Genomic DNA, 15,136 nt, shown 5'->3' on the forward strand with positions numbered 1-15,136 from the left:
ATTTGGCATACTTGGGTCAGCAGATTCACAAGTCATATGAATCTTTCCGAGCCTCATTGCGGCAATCCTTATATGATGCCTGCCATGAGGGTGATATGGATGCTTCTTGCATAGAGCTTTTCTTTTTATGTTTCTGATCTTTGGGATACTCTCCATTTCGGAGACCTCCCATCATGTAAATTTATGAGCATATAAATATACTGCACTGGATATTACCAAAAAAAAAGTGTGTGAGTACATGTGTGTGCATGCTCATATGTATGTACAGGTGCATATATGTTTTTGGGTATTTTTCTCTTACTGTGTTGCAGGTGTAGCTGAGATCTCTCTTCCTCTTGTGGGGCAGTCAAGGGCAACTCCAGGGGCTACCCTAGGGCCACCCAAAAGGCAGCCCAAGGGACAGCCTGTGGGATAAGTGTTGGGGTGGCCAAGGGAACAGCTGGGTAGCAGCCCTGCAGCGCAGCAAGATTGGCAGCCTGGTAGCAGCCCTGCAGAGCAGCAAGGGAACAGCCGGGTAGTAGCTAGTGCAGCAAGATTGGCAGCCCGTCTAGATGACGTGGCGCTGCCATGTGGCAGAGGCGCCTGACTGCAACAGAAAGCGGTGCAGTCCAGCAGGCGCCCAGTTCAGTGCTGAACCCTAAACGCAGGAGAGAGAGAGAGATGGCGAGCAACAAAAACGCAGAAGAAAGAGAGAGAGCGGCGTTGAAACCAAAAACGCAGAAGAGAAAAGCATAGCCTGTGTGCGAATTCAAAAAAAAATTTAATAAAAAAAAAGAAAAGCTATGCTTTTTAGCCAAAACTTGTATAAAAAGGGGCCAAGGCTCTTTGTAACACAACGAATTTGGGTGAAAGCTTCAAGGAGACTCCTTCTACGTGAAGCAAGGAGATCTCTTCTCGGAAGTTGTACAAGGGCTACGCCAACTTCAAGTGATAAATAAATACCTACGGGGGCGCCACGCTTTGGGGCCTATCGGTCTCTTGTGCAGGAGCGCTCTAGCTCCATCTCTTCTTCTTCTTTTGCAAAGTTTATTATTATTCAATTTCATCAAGAGTTTTAAGTGTGATTAAGTTGTGCTCACCACCCGTCAAGTCTCTGAAGGCCGGTTTTAGCCTTGACTCCCCCTTTTTGGTTCTCTCCTTGCAAGGGATTAAATCATCTTATCCGTCTCAACCTGACATGGCTTCACATGAACAACTTGAGGATTTTCCCACAAGAGCAAGTTCTCTAGAGAGCACTTCCTGTGGGTTTCCACGGATGGATTCATTGTGAGCCCTTGATACCTCAACTGGCACATGTCACATGCCATGGAGATCACCATTGACCAGTTGAAAGTATCATTCTAGAGCAGAGGGCATTCCTCGTGAGGCACGGGGGTATGCACAATAGCAGAGGAGACCAAGTAGCATAATATGTTTAGACAGCCACCCTATTATGACATTTGTGGAAGAATCCACTACCTTTTTCGAGATGGATTTGACCGTCTCTCAGGAGTTATGCAGTATGAGGACGATAGATGCTTGGGTCTGTACTTATTGGAGCTTCACTGCCATCAAGAGGTCATGCTGAAACGCAACCAAGGATTCAGAGCCAGCAAGATGCTTCTCAGACTTCCGTCACGGGACTTGTTTAGATTGTATCCATCTACGCCAAAGGATGCCTCACACGCTTCATAAGAACAGAGGGTTCAGACATGCCATCAACTAAATACCTGATCAAGGGACCTTTCGCCCAACACACCCGCAGAGTCACTAGAGAGTGCGCAATAACAGGTGCTGCCACCCCCGCCCTGGCCCTTGCCCTTGCTGATCCCTATCTTCCACCCATCAGATGCAACTCACATACTCGGGTGCCTTGGAGTGGCCTCACCACAGGAGGGGAGCATCATCGTATCTATGCGTTTTGTTATGAAGGAGGATCATACTATTATTGGATGAGGAGATAGACATGAGTGACATGTACTGAGCTCCAACTACATCCACTGTATGCACCGGTCCATGTAGTATGTGGGCCCATTTTTCTTTGGTAGATGTTTTCTTTTATCCAATTATTCATAAATCATATGTAATCATTGTTGGTCTCAAGGACCCTTGAGTCCTTCGTAGACTTTTGATACAATCTTTCTTTCTTTCTCTCTTTCTCTTGATTGAGGTCCACATGTAAGGCAAGATTCAGTTACTCCACTTTAGACCACATCTTCACTCTCCAAGAGATCATCGAGGCAAGAGTATGGAAAATAGAATCTCGTCAGTATCTTGTAGTAAGCCGGGCAGTGAAACATATAGTGGGCCTCATCCTCTTACCGCTCCCGTGGTACATACTCTGCATATCCTCTCCTCGTGTTGTCAACGTTCCCAAGGGTGTATGAAACCAAAAGATGTTACATGGGATCCATGAGTAAATTGGATGTCAAGCCAACATGATAAAAAGAAAAACAAGCTGCTGAAAGGAAAATACAGGGCCAACATACTACGTGGGCCCTGAGAGAGAGCTGTTTATTTTGTGAAGCCTCTTATTTTATCCTTTTATCTCATTGAATGTAGTCATGCAAATTACTTTCACAAGAAAGCTTCACATGCCTTTTTTATCGCTTTTCCACTCTTTTTTTAAATTGCTTTTTGAGCATTGCATGCATTTTGGGTATTTACATGTGTTAAGAAACTAGAAAGTGTCTGATTATGTCAGCACTGAGTTCATTGGTTCTTTTAAAAGTCTTGCAAAACTGGCATGCTCAATTGCAGTGGCGAACCAAGTTCAGGCAGGCAATGAACAAGGCCGAAAATGCAGCTAGTTCATTAGCAATCGATTCTCTCATCAATTATGAGGTAATGTTTGATGCTGACATTTCCTTGTGCTGGAACAGCCATAAAGGATTTGCCATTTGATCAGTTGCATATTAAATGTTTGTTCAAGTCTTTAAAGAGCACGCTCTCTTGTACTTGCAGACTGTAAAGTTTTTCAACAATGAAACCCACGAGGCAGAAAAGTATGATGCCTTTTTAAAGAGTGAGTGTACTGTTTTTGTTCCTTTCTCTAGCATGCATATGAAGAAAAAGTTGAAGTGGCTTGCAGCATGTTGAGAATGAAGTATGATCTCTTAATTTACTTCACAATGGAAGCCATGAGTGTTATTAGCCCCCCCACCCCCCAACCCCCCACAAAAGAAGACCCCTCCAAAATAAAGCATGCACATTCGCACAGTCACAGAGAACACACATACTCCACACCACTGGCACACATCCACCACACACTCACACCTCACACCATACCACAGGTTGCACACATGTACACCACACCACACGTGCACACAAGCACATGCCCCATGCCACATGCTTCACGCATGCATTCACACCAAATGCACGTGCTTGTGTTCCCCTGCATGCAACATGCATGTGCACACACTTGCACTGAAACCAGCCTCTGGTAGAAACCAAAGTGCGGTAGACTAGCAGTCACCCTTCCACTTGTAGTCCAAATAAATAACAATTTTAACTGGAGCTAGAATGCCCCAAAACTGAAATGAAATCGACACCTGTTGGCCCCAAAGCTTGGTGCCCCTTTCGGTATTTCTTTATTCAAATTCAATGAGATGTAAAGCTGAGTACAACAAAACCAACCAGGAGAATAAACCTATATGTCCAATCTGGCAGCCCTCGAGTCCTGTTAGCACAGAGGATTCACACAGATCTGTGTCCCACAAAAGCAACACTCTATGCTTCCCTCTGATCAACCAAGACAATTCAGCAAGGCAGCCTTGAGCACACATCTGGCATATTCCATGTACATGGTTCCACAACTCAGTACAAACATACATCCACTGTCCAGTCTCTGTTTCCACCCTTCAAACTGCCATACCCCTCCTTTCACAAGGGGCCACATAACACAACTCTGCAGCAGACATAAGCCAATGGAAAGAAAGAAAGATGGACAAGTTTAGAGCTTACCGATTCAGTGCGTGGTTCTGCACCCGTGGGACCAATCGTACCAGTCTGTACTTGCCAGAAACTGTCTGTACTTTCCTCCTTGCAACCACTTGACTGATGCACCAACTAAGCTCTGATAAAGCACTGCCTGCAGCTAGAGTTGCACCACCTGCAATTTGTTCAGGACTAAACAGAACTGAAACCAGCTGCACCTGTCCGTACAGGTCAGTAAAACCCTACTGTACTTGTCCGTACAGGTCTGCAGTCGCATGCACCGTACAGGTCAGCACCTGCATAGCAGCCGCCTGCTGTCTGTTCCTGCCAGCGCAGCCTGACCCTCTACCTGTCCGTACACCTGTACCAGCAACACAGCTGTCGCCAAAATCTGCAGCACGGACTGTACCTGCTTTCAGTCCCAGTCAGCGCCGCCTGAACCTGCAGCAGCCGTACCCTGTACTTGCAGCAGCCGACTGTACGGGCAGCCTCCATGTGGACTGTACGGTCTGTTTGTACGGGCACTTTTGTACGCAGCCAAACACCAGCAGCAACCGGTCGACAATGTTTTCCTTCTCCTTCTCCACGCATGCAGCTTGCACGCTTCCCCAAAAGCGAGAGAGAGAGAGAGAGAGAGAGAGAGAGAGAGAGAGAGAGAGAAAGAAAGAAAGAAAGAAAGATATATTAACGTCTACGAGAGGCCAAAGTCGGCCTATGAGACAAAAAATAATACAGGTGTCCGGTCATCGGAAAGAAAGAAAAGAAAAAGTGTGCATGTGTCTGGATACAACTGTGAATCATCATGGATCGGTGGAGCCCATATACAAACAATATAAGGGGGGGTGGGGATGTGGATGGAGTGCTAAGGCAAGATGCACCATGTAAGAGTAACCAAAAGAAATGAGAGATCTGGCTCCTTCTGTATGAGTGCCAAAGTCTATGCCAATATGTGCGCTGTATCACTGGAGAAATATCATAGCTCTCCCAATGAGGCCTGAGAGTAGGGATCCTATGCATTTGTCGAGTGAGGAGAAGCCTGGCATTCCGGACGGTGAAACTGAAAAAAGGAAGGCTTTTCAAAGGATCGAAGGCATCAATCCACTCCCACTCTTCTGGATCACATTGAAGATGTCTGATAGGATTGCCACCATATAACCACAAACACCAAGAGCCATGAGTCACTATCTGAGGAGAAGGGTCAATGAACCAATGCTTCCCTAAACGACCAACAATCCTCACTGGACTAAGCCTAGTATCTGGGATGATCTCCTGCATACTACATCTCCTCAATCTCCCTCCAGGCATGATAGAGTAAATGATGCAATCTGTAGCCTCCTAGCCCAGGAGACCAATGACCTCCAGAGGTATGCCTATCCTCGAAAAAACTCCCAGCCAACTTGGATGATAGTCTCCATAAAAGGTCTCAGAGAGCCACTCATGCGGAATAGCTGCATCAGTCTGATCAATACGAATGCGAGTGTTACGACCCTGTGTTCTTCCCTCCAGACAACAAGCAAGTGGGCACGGGCACGGGCACGGGACGCACAATGTGGACAGGCATCAGCTGAATGTGAAAAGGAAACCCGTGTTGGTGGCCAGCCCAAGTGTGAAAGGGGACAAAAAGGAACTTTAAAAGTTATAAGGTTTTTAAACCTTTGATGCTTATAAATATTATTTGAAGGCATTAATTTTTTTATATCTTTACTTTTGGCGTTTTTGAGAAAGCGCATCGCCTCTATATAAGGTGAAGGGTGGTGAGCTGAAGGAGAGGAGGGTTGACGCGTGGATCATCATCGCGGGCATCATCTGGAGGTGGTCGTCGTGTGGAACAGCGCTGCTACGCGAGGTATAGGCGGGCTACCAGGCAGGTGTCCGGGTAGCTTCGCAAGAGCTACAGGCTGCTGCTGCTGCTGTTGCGCCGCAAGAGCTGTGCGCATGGGCTGCTGATGGGTGCCGCTGCGCATGGGTTGTTGCTGCTGTTGCGCAAGTGCTGATGCGCCCGAGCTACAGGTGGCTAGCACTGCTGCTGCCGCTGCCGCCGCCAAGTGCTGTCGCTGCCGATGCTGCTGCCGCCGCTGTTGGCCACTGCTACTGCTGCCGATGGTTGCTGCTGGGCGCTGTCAGGTGGGCTGTGAACAGCTCTAGGCGCCATATGGATTGCTGCCAGCGCATGGATATCAAGAGTGCTATATCCACGGGCTGCCAGCATCGAGCGACCAGATAGGTGGGCAGCTTTGTTGAGATATCGAGCTCTAGTAAGGCGGTGGACACTGATGACCCGCCTGGGGGATAGGCCCCGCACTTACACCACTGGCATGGTTGGTGAGATCTTGGGTGATATGCGGCCAGTGGGATGACAGGCTGTGTGACAGCCATTCTAGAGACTGGCATAGTTATAGCGCCAGCTCATTTAGTCGGGTTCACACTATAGAGAACCCGTGTATGTATTGGTTGAGTACCTTTCATATTGTGTGTACTCTTATCTTGTATATGGTGTGTTGAGTGTTGAGTAGAGAAGAAGAAGATTTTCAGCCTCTCACCTTGTGTGTTCTCTATTAGGGTTTTGTGAGTGTGTGTGTGTGCTTGCAAGAGCTCAAGCTCTCTTCTCCCCTGCATCTTTTCATGGTATCAGAGCCTGGTTCGTGCTAAGGGCTGAGCTGCAAGCAAGAGAACCACAAGAAGCGGTACGAGGGTAAGAGCTACAACTACTCTTCCCTATTGTGTTGGTGACTACACCCTTGTCGGGAGCTCCACGGGAGGCACCGGCAAACGATCTCCAATTGAGGAGCTTTCTTCGCGGGAGTGAAGCTCCAGGGCAACTATACAGTCCTTTGGACTAAAATTTTCGGGCCGAAAACGCGTTTCGGGCGCGTCTGGACCTCCGTTTTTCAGAAAGCAGGCGATTTCGAGCACTGCGGGTAAGTCACCGATTCTCTGCAGAACTCTGTTTTAAGAACTGCAGGAAGACAGATTGACTGTGCAGATACTGTGGGTGCTGCAAAGAGGTCTACAGTTGCCATTGGGTGTATGTATGTGCATTGAAGTCACTGGTTGTGACATTTGAGAGTAATACAGTACCGCTGTGCAGAAAATACAGCATTTGTGCAGAAAAACCAGAGTGCAGTTTTTGGTAAAATTGTGTGTTTGGCAAGATGTCTAATGATGGCATAACACAGATTGTGGCTGAGAAGCTGGACAAGAATAACTTCCATGCTTGGAGGTTCAGGCTGACTAATTTCCTGATGGGAAAAGGCTATTGGGACTACATTGAAGGTGAGCATGAAGAGGCACCGGAGATACCGGATATAAATCCGACTGCTGCAGATGTGAAAGAGTTTAAAGACTGGAATCAAGGAGCCAGGAAAGTAATGTATTGGCTTTCCATTAGTATACAGGACACCATGATTGGGCACATTCAGGATGCCAAGTCCCCCAAGGAGGCGTGGGACACCTTGGTAAAGCTGTATGAAACAAATACCAAGGCACGTAAGATACAGTTGAAGAATGAACTTCATACTGTGGAGAAAAAGAGCATGTCTGTGAATGACTATGCGTTGAAGATAAAGGGCATTGTCGAATCCCTTGCATCTATTGGTGTGTCAGTAGATGATGATGACAAGGTGGAGGTCTGTCTACGTGGTCTCGGGCCACAATACAAGGCGTTCAAGACGTCTATTCAGACTCGGGAAAACATTCCCAACTTTACAGATTTGGTGTCTATGCTGATTATCGAAGAGAAGAACTTGGGTGAAGACCAACAGTCTTCACAAAGCAAAAACAGTTCAGAGCAACAGGCCTTCTACACGAGTTCAGGAAGAGGACGAGGTAGAGGAGGCCGTGGACGCGGTCAAGGAGGTGGCCGAACAGGTAATCAGAATTATGGCCAGCAGCAGCAACAACAACAACAGTCCCAGAATCAACAACAACAACAACACGCAGGTGGAAGAGGCAGATTCAGAGGCAGGGGGAGTCAAAGAGGCCGTGGAAATTGGCAAAGGCAATATAATGATGCACGTGAATGCTACTATTGTGGTAAGCCAGGACATGTGCAGTCAGAATGTTATAAGAAACAGGCTGACATGCAAAATGGGAAAGTGCAGCAAAACAACTATGCATCCTCAAGCAGAAATAATGAGGACAATGAAAGGTTGTTTGTTATGCAGCATGTTGTAAATGCCATGTCTGAAAATGCTGATGCAGCACAAAAAGATAATGTATGGTATGTGGACTCAGGCGCTTCGAACCACATGACGAGTCATGGGGAGTGGTTCAAGGAGATGAAGAACCCGGAAAGACCAGGTTTTGTGGAAACAGGGGATGACACTGCTCATCCAATTGCCCACGTTGGAGATGTGCCATTATCTATGCAGGATGGCAAAGTGAAGTACCTTGCAGATGTACTTCATGTACCGAACATAACAAAGAATCTGGTTTCAGTTGGCCAGATGATTGAGCAGGGTTTGCAGGTTCGGTTTAACCCTGATGGGTGTTATGTTGAAGATTTCAAAGACAAGTGCAGGTTGGTTGCAAAAGGCAATAGAGTGGGCAGAATGTTTACGTTGGATGTAGACATGCCTAAAATGAGTGCTGCGATGTTTGCAAATGGTTCAGGAGTTGTTGCAGACACAGACATATGGCATAAAAGAATTGGACATGTAAATGTTCAGAGATTGAAGTCTATGCAGACAAAAGGAATCGTGACAGGGCTGCCAAAATTTAAGGTGGAAGGTATGCAGAAAATATGTGAAGCATGCCAATTTGGGAAGCAAACAAAGCATGTGTTTCCACGTAACAGATATGTGAGCAGAAATGCACTAGATGTTGTGCATTCAGATGTATGGGGTCCTACGAAGACCGTGTCTATGGGAGGCTGCAGGTACTATGTCACTTTCATTGATGACCACACAAGAAAAGTGTGGGTATATTTCATGGAGGAGAAGAGTGAGGTGTTCACTCACTTTCAGAATTTCAGAGTTTTGGTTGAAAAGCAAACAGGGAAATATGTAAAGTGCCTAAGGTCAGATGGAGGGGGAGAGTACTTCTCCAATGAGTTCTTTGAATTTTTTAAGAAGAATGGAATTCGGAGACAGTATACATGCAGATACACTCCGCAGCAAAATGGAGTTGCTGAGCGGAAAAACAGGCACATTGCTGAGATTGCGCGGGCATTGATGGAAGAGAAAAATATGCCGCATTGCTATTGGGCTGAGGCTGTTTCTACAGCAGTATACATCATGAACAGGACTCCAACTGCAGCCATACATGATGTAACTCCAGAGGAGAGGTTTACTGGCAGAAAACCAGATTTGTCTCATCTGAAAGTTTTTGGATGCATTGCATATGTGCATGTGCCAGATGAGCTGAGAACTAAGCTGGATCCGAAAGCTGAAAAATGTGTGTTTATTGGATATTCCCTTGAGCAAAAGGGATACAGGTGTTATAACCCTGCTACACGTGAGTTGAGGGTAAGCAGGGATGTTGTCTTTGATGAGATGAGCAGTTGGTATGCTGCTGAAAAAGAAGCTATTGGGGCTGATGTGAGTGGAAGTGTGGTTGCACAGAATGCAGGTCAGCAATCACAGTCTTTGAGTGGACCAGGAGAGTCCTCATCTAGTGGGTCTATTGATAGACCATGGAGTGGCAGGCTGCGTCATAATACCAGCCCTGCAAATGTGATTAGTACATCACGTAAAGGAAAAGAGAAAGTGGTTGAGCCCCTTGGTATGCCTGACATTTCTGCAGGGCATTCTCATGTTGATGGAGAGTCTAGTGGCTCAGATATGAGTCTTGATGAGGAGCTTGGGATCCCAGCTATGAGAACACCTGGTGTAAAGAAGGCTATGGAAGCCATGAATGAGAAGCTGCGAAGATCAGGGAGAGTGAAGAACCCTGTGCAGAGATTTACATATGATGGTTATGTGGCACATCATTATGCATATATGGCAAAAGTTGTGCAGGTTGTAGAGCCCACATGCATTGATGAGGCTGTTGGAAATGTGTGTTGGGAGAAAGCTATGGATGAGGAGATGGATGCACTATATGGAAATGAAACTTGGGATTTAGTGCAATTGCCTGAAGGCAAGAAAGCCATTGGATGCAAGTGGGTGTACAAAGTTAAACATAACAGTGATGGAAGCATAAACAGGTACAAGGCTAGATTGGTAGCCAAAGGATATGCGCAGACATATGGGATTGATTATGAGGAAACTTTCAGCCCAGTTGCCAAGATGGCAACGGTGAGAGTTGTGATAGCAGTGGCTGCGTCAAAGCAATGGTCTTTACATCAGATGGATGTAAAGAATGCATTCTTGCATGGGGATTTGCAAGAAGAGGTGTATATGTTGCAGCCACCTGGTTATGAGGATGTGGGTCACCCCGAGCATGTTTGCAAGTTGAAGAAAGCCTTGTATGGCTTAAAGCAAGCACCAAGAGCATGGTCTGACAAGATTTCTGAATATCTTGTCACTATTGGCTTTCATGTAGCCAATGCAGATTTCTCATTGTACGTGAGACATGGTGATAGAGGGGTTGTGCTTGTTGTCATCTATGTAGATGACTTGATCATTACGGGAGACCATGATGCAGAGATCTTTGATGTAAAGATCTTGCTTAGACAGAAGTTCGAGATGAAGGATCTGGGGGAGCTCAGATATTTCTTGGGCATTGAGGTGATTAGGTCACCACATGGTATTGGATTACTGCAGAGACAGTATGGCTTGGACATGTTATCCAAGTATGGTATGACAGGCTGTAAGCCTATTTCTGTGCCATTGGATCAGAATGGCAAGTTGAGTGCAGATTCAGGAGAGATCTTGGAGGATCCTACTATGTACAGGAGCATAGTAGGAAGTTTGATCTACATGACGATCACCAGACCAGATTTGAGCTATGCTGTTGGGTTGGTGAGTCAGTTTATGCAGGTTCCACGGAAACCGCATTTGGATGCAGTCAGACGCATACTGAGGTATGTGAGGTCTACTTTGCATTGTGGACTATTCTATGAGACTGGGACAGAGATATGTGTACATGGGTACACAGATGCTGATTGGGCTGGTAGTATCTCAGATAGAAGATCTACCAGTGGATTCATGTTTTCTTTGGGGAGTGCTGCTGTGACTTGGAGCAGCAAGAAGCAGCCTACGGTTGCTCTATCGAGTACAGAGGCCGAGTACAGAGGAGCTGCTATGGCAGCATGTGAGGTAGCTTGGTTGAGAAAGCTACTTGCAGATTTGGGTCTATCAGTGGATAGACAAGTTGTCATTTTCTGTGACAACATTAGCAGTATACAGTTGGCCAGGAACCCAGTCTTTCATGCTCGTACGAAGCACATAGAGGTCCACTACCACTTCGTCAGAGAGAAGGTCTTGGCAGGAGACCTTGACCTTGTTTATGTCAGCACAGAGGATCAGGTAGCTGACATCTTCACCAAAGCATTGGGTACAGAGAAGCTCCGCAGATTCAGGGCTTCGCTTGGTGTACATGAGATGGAGTTGAGCTCGAGGGGGAGTGTTGAGATATCGAGCTCTAGTAAGGCGGTGGACACTGATGACCCGCCTGGGGGATAGGCCCCGCACTTACACCACTGGCATGGTTGGTGAGATCTTGGGTGATATGCGGCCAGTGGGATGACAGGCTGTGTGACAGCCATTCTAGAGACTGGCATAGTTATAGCGCCAGCTCATTTAGTCGGGTTCACACTATAGAGAACCCGTGTATGTATTGGTTGAGTACCTTTCATATTGTGTGTACTCTTATCTTGTATATGGTGTGTTGAGTGTTGAGTAGAGAAGAAGAAGATTTTCAGCCTCTCACCTTGTGTGTTCTCTATTAGGGTTTTGTGAGTGTGTGTGTGTGCTTGCAAGAGCTCAAGCTCTCTTCCCCCCTGCATCTTTTCACAGCTAGGCAAGCGATCAGTTAGGTGGACAGCCAGTTGGGCAGTGAGATGGACGCCAAGTGTGGGAAAGCGGTGCAGAGGATGGGCACACAACAGTGAATTTGGCCAGGTACTCGTGGTCGTGGAGCCGGTTACTTGCATTTGATAGCCAGGCGGGTTTTCTTGCATCATGGAGCAGACCGTATCGCTGAGGCATCTCCACAGCCAAACTGGACAGGCTTAGACCAGCATGATGAAAGCGGGTCTATGGGTTTTTGGCATCGTGATGGGATGGTGCATATGTGGATTTATCTGTCATGGAAACAGGACATTGGTCTTTTGAGAAGAAACAAGACATTGGTATCGAGGATACAGGTCTGGTTTATCTGATATAGGTCTTTGGTTTCGTGTGGAAAGCATGCCTCTGGATTCATGTGAACAGGTTCTAGTTTTTCTCGAGGTTACATGCAAGCTGTGACTATAGGAAGGACATGTGGTTTGGTTCAACACTACCGCTGTTTGGGAAAGGGTTGTGGGATCCATGGTAGAGATGGGGAAAACCTTTTCTAGCAGGAAGGTGTCGTACAGGTGAAGTCCTGGGTGAAAAGCTAAAAGGGATCCTATTGGTAAAGGATTCGACAAGTTGTACTTTGTACCCATATTTGTTCAAATAAAGAAATACCGCAAGGGGCGCCACTACGTTTTGGGGCCAATCAATGTCCTTGTACTATTTGCAGGAGCATTCTAGCTCCCCTGTTTGTTTTTTTTTTTCAGGTTCCCATGGATGATGAAGTGTTTTGTGTGCCAGTGTTTGTTCCACCGCCCGTTAGATTTCTGAAGGCCGGTTTCATGGTGCCATTGTCGGGATATCGTCGACTTTCTCAAGGAGGCGAGCCCGTGGTTGTCACATTAAAAGCTTCTACATGAGAAAAGTGAAAAGGAAGTACAGGAGGCAGTGCAGGATTGTGTGTCTTTGCCTGTATAAGGTGAAGAGCAAAAGCTAAGGATGAAGCTCAGGAGAAAAGACACCAAGGACAGGAAGTAGTCAGCCAAGAACTAGAAAGTAGTTGAAGTGTTATGGTGCAAGAGATGGGTTGAAGGCTATGACTTTTTGACACTTTGTCACGGGTGGTATCTTCACAGAGGCTTCATGGGGTTCGGAATGCAGCGTCTTTCTATGTTTAGCAGTGGTGATCTACTATGCTTCATCAGGAACTTGTGCTTACCACTTGGGTGGAGTGCAAGCAAGTTTTGGGTGCCTGAGGATGTATTAGGTGAGGCTCAGTTGGAAGCTGAGGAACTTGATGAGGTTCTTATTCCCGAGCAGATACTGGCACATAAGGAAAGAAAGGTACGAGGTAAAGTTTCCCGTCGCTATCTTGTGAAGTTTAAAGAACTATTCACTGATGGATGCGAAGTGGATGGAGGAGGGTGACTTAGCAGATGGTAAAGTTGGGTATGGTTCACAGACGGCCGCACCTTGAACTATAACTGAAACTATGGATGGTTTTTGCCCTTGGAACTAAAGTATGACTGAGGAAGATTGGGACATTGATCTTTGTCATATGGTTTTGGCTGTTCTTAACCACAGGATCGGTCAATTGGATATTGAGATGGATGCTATTTGTGGAGTTGGTCTCCTTTGGAATGGCATGGTTTGGTTGAGCTCAAATTTTGCAGCAACGTGAGCTAAAACTTCGAGACTTTATGGAGGGCATAAGTCTTGCGAGCAATCCTAGAGTTGGTTTGGTTCATTGATATATGGATTGAACTCTATCTGTGCATGTATTTATACTTTTTCTGAGGTATTATTATATTCTGGTGCCATTGGATCCTGGTACCCTTGGGGATACATGGGCAATACTCTAGATGTGTCAGGATGAGATGCATGTATGTTGGTATGATACATCAGGTACTTTACCATGTTCATGGTGTATCACTGAGTGTGGCTCTTGCGGGATGGCCATAAGTAGAGTGGGTAAAGCATCAAGAGGGACGTATGTGGGAAGTACTTCGTGGATGTATAGTTTAGATGCATCGAATGCTTTCATATGCTCATGTTGTACCATCAGTCGTGGGTCCTGCAGGATATTCATGGGTGTAAGGCTTGCGAGCAACCCTTAGACTATTATTTTGGAGTAGGTAGAGCATCTTGAGGAGGATATTGTTTGCAAATGCATGCATATGTTTGTCATATGTAGAATGATGCATGGTTTTGTTTTTGGCTAACACAGATTACGTGTTTCCACTTGATTTTAGACTTTTGCTGCAGGTTTTGAAGGAACAAGCAAGAGTTGTTTGTCACTTTGACGTGACGGTTTGGCATTATTGTTCAGGATGATTGTTTCATCACCCAAATGCACTGGAGGGGCATTGCTTTGGTCATATGGGGAAAGCATAGAGGTTGAGAATACCAATGCGTGTAGTACCTTGCATAAGAAGGATCCATTGCACTCTCGCAGGCAAAATGACACCATGTCCAATGATGCAAGCCAAGATCAAAGCTGAAATAGAGATACAGACACCACCCTTGGTACCAACAGCTGGTGACCAAAAGGTGTGTACCGAGAGAAGCTTGCCTGATCTCCCACACTGGCTAGCATCCAGTTTATGCTCTTGCAAAAGCAATACATCCATAGGTCAACCTCTGACTGCACAATGAAGTTGGGTTTTTACAATTTGTTTCCGTCGACGCGGGAAAAAACCCCCAAGACCCTGAATGTTCCAAGAGACAATCCTCATAAAGACTTAGAGTAGGAACCACCAGATCTCGTGGTCGACGAAGGACCCCCTTTAGAGGAGGAAGTACGTCTCGCATAGGCAAGGGAGGGAGAATATGACGATTTAAACCTTACTTCTCTCTCCCACACCGGGGAAAAGCCAGGGCTAGTCCTAAAAATTAAAGAGGTACCATGACAATCCGAATGCGCAACATCATCCTCAAGGGTATAATCATCCTGTAACTGTAATGCAACATCCTCCTATGAAGGATCCAGATAATGTGCCTACAAAGCCTCATCGTTGATCCAAAGAGGGATCAACATCCTGAGAGGCAAGAGCTGCATAAGGGTTAGGATGCTCCACAAGGGGTGTTGGTGAAGGGGCAGGTACAGGGGTCCGAGGGCGCCTGCCATCCCTAACCACAACCCAACGCTGTGTGGTCTGCTGTGGAAAAGGAGCAACTGGAGTCTTAGCAACTGCAGAAGGCATCTGATGGGTAGGACCACACCGCCTCCTAGCATGGCCCCTTGATCTGGAACAATCTCTAGCAATGTGGGCTTGTTAACGACAAATCCAACACTGGTCAGGTCTGCCTGCAATCTCCATCCTCTGGCGGAACTGAGATCC

The 15,136-nt window shown here is 46.4% G+C and overlaps 1 protein-coding gene across 2 annotated transcripts in view; it reads left to right on the forward strand.

Annotated features, from left to right (window-relative positions):
* The window catches only part of ABCB25 (ABC transporter of the mitochondrion 3), a 167,020-nt gene that overhangs the window by 104,284 nt on the left and 47,600 nt on the right, over positions 1-15,136 (forward strand). For both annotated transcript variants that reach the window (XM_086806530.1, XM_086806529.1), the window contains exons 8-9: positions 2,740-2,823; positions 2,944-3,004. In XM_086806530.1, the coding sequence (XP_086662656.1) occupies positions 2,740-2,823; positions 2,944-3,004 (145 nt within the window). The remainder of the gene's footprint in view (positions 1-2,739; positions 2,824-2,943; positions 3,005-15,136) is intronic.

This window comes from Cibotium barometz, chromosome 12 (assembly GCF_041138505.1).
Source record: "Cibotium barometz isolate CiBa-2024 chromosome 12, ASM4113850v1, whole genome shotgun sequence".
Taxonomy (NCBI): Eukaryota; Viridiplantae; Streptophyta; class Polypodiopsida; order Cyatheales; family Cibotiaceae; genus Cibotium; species Cibotium barometz.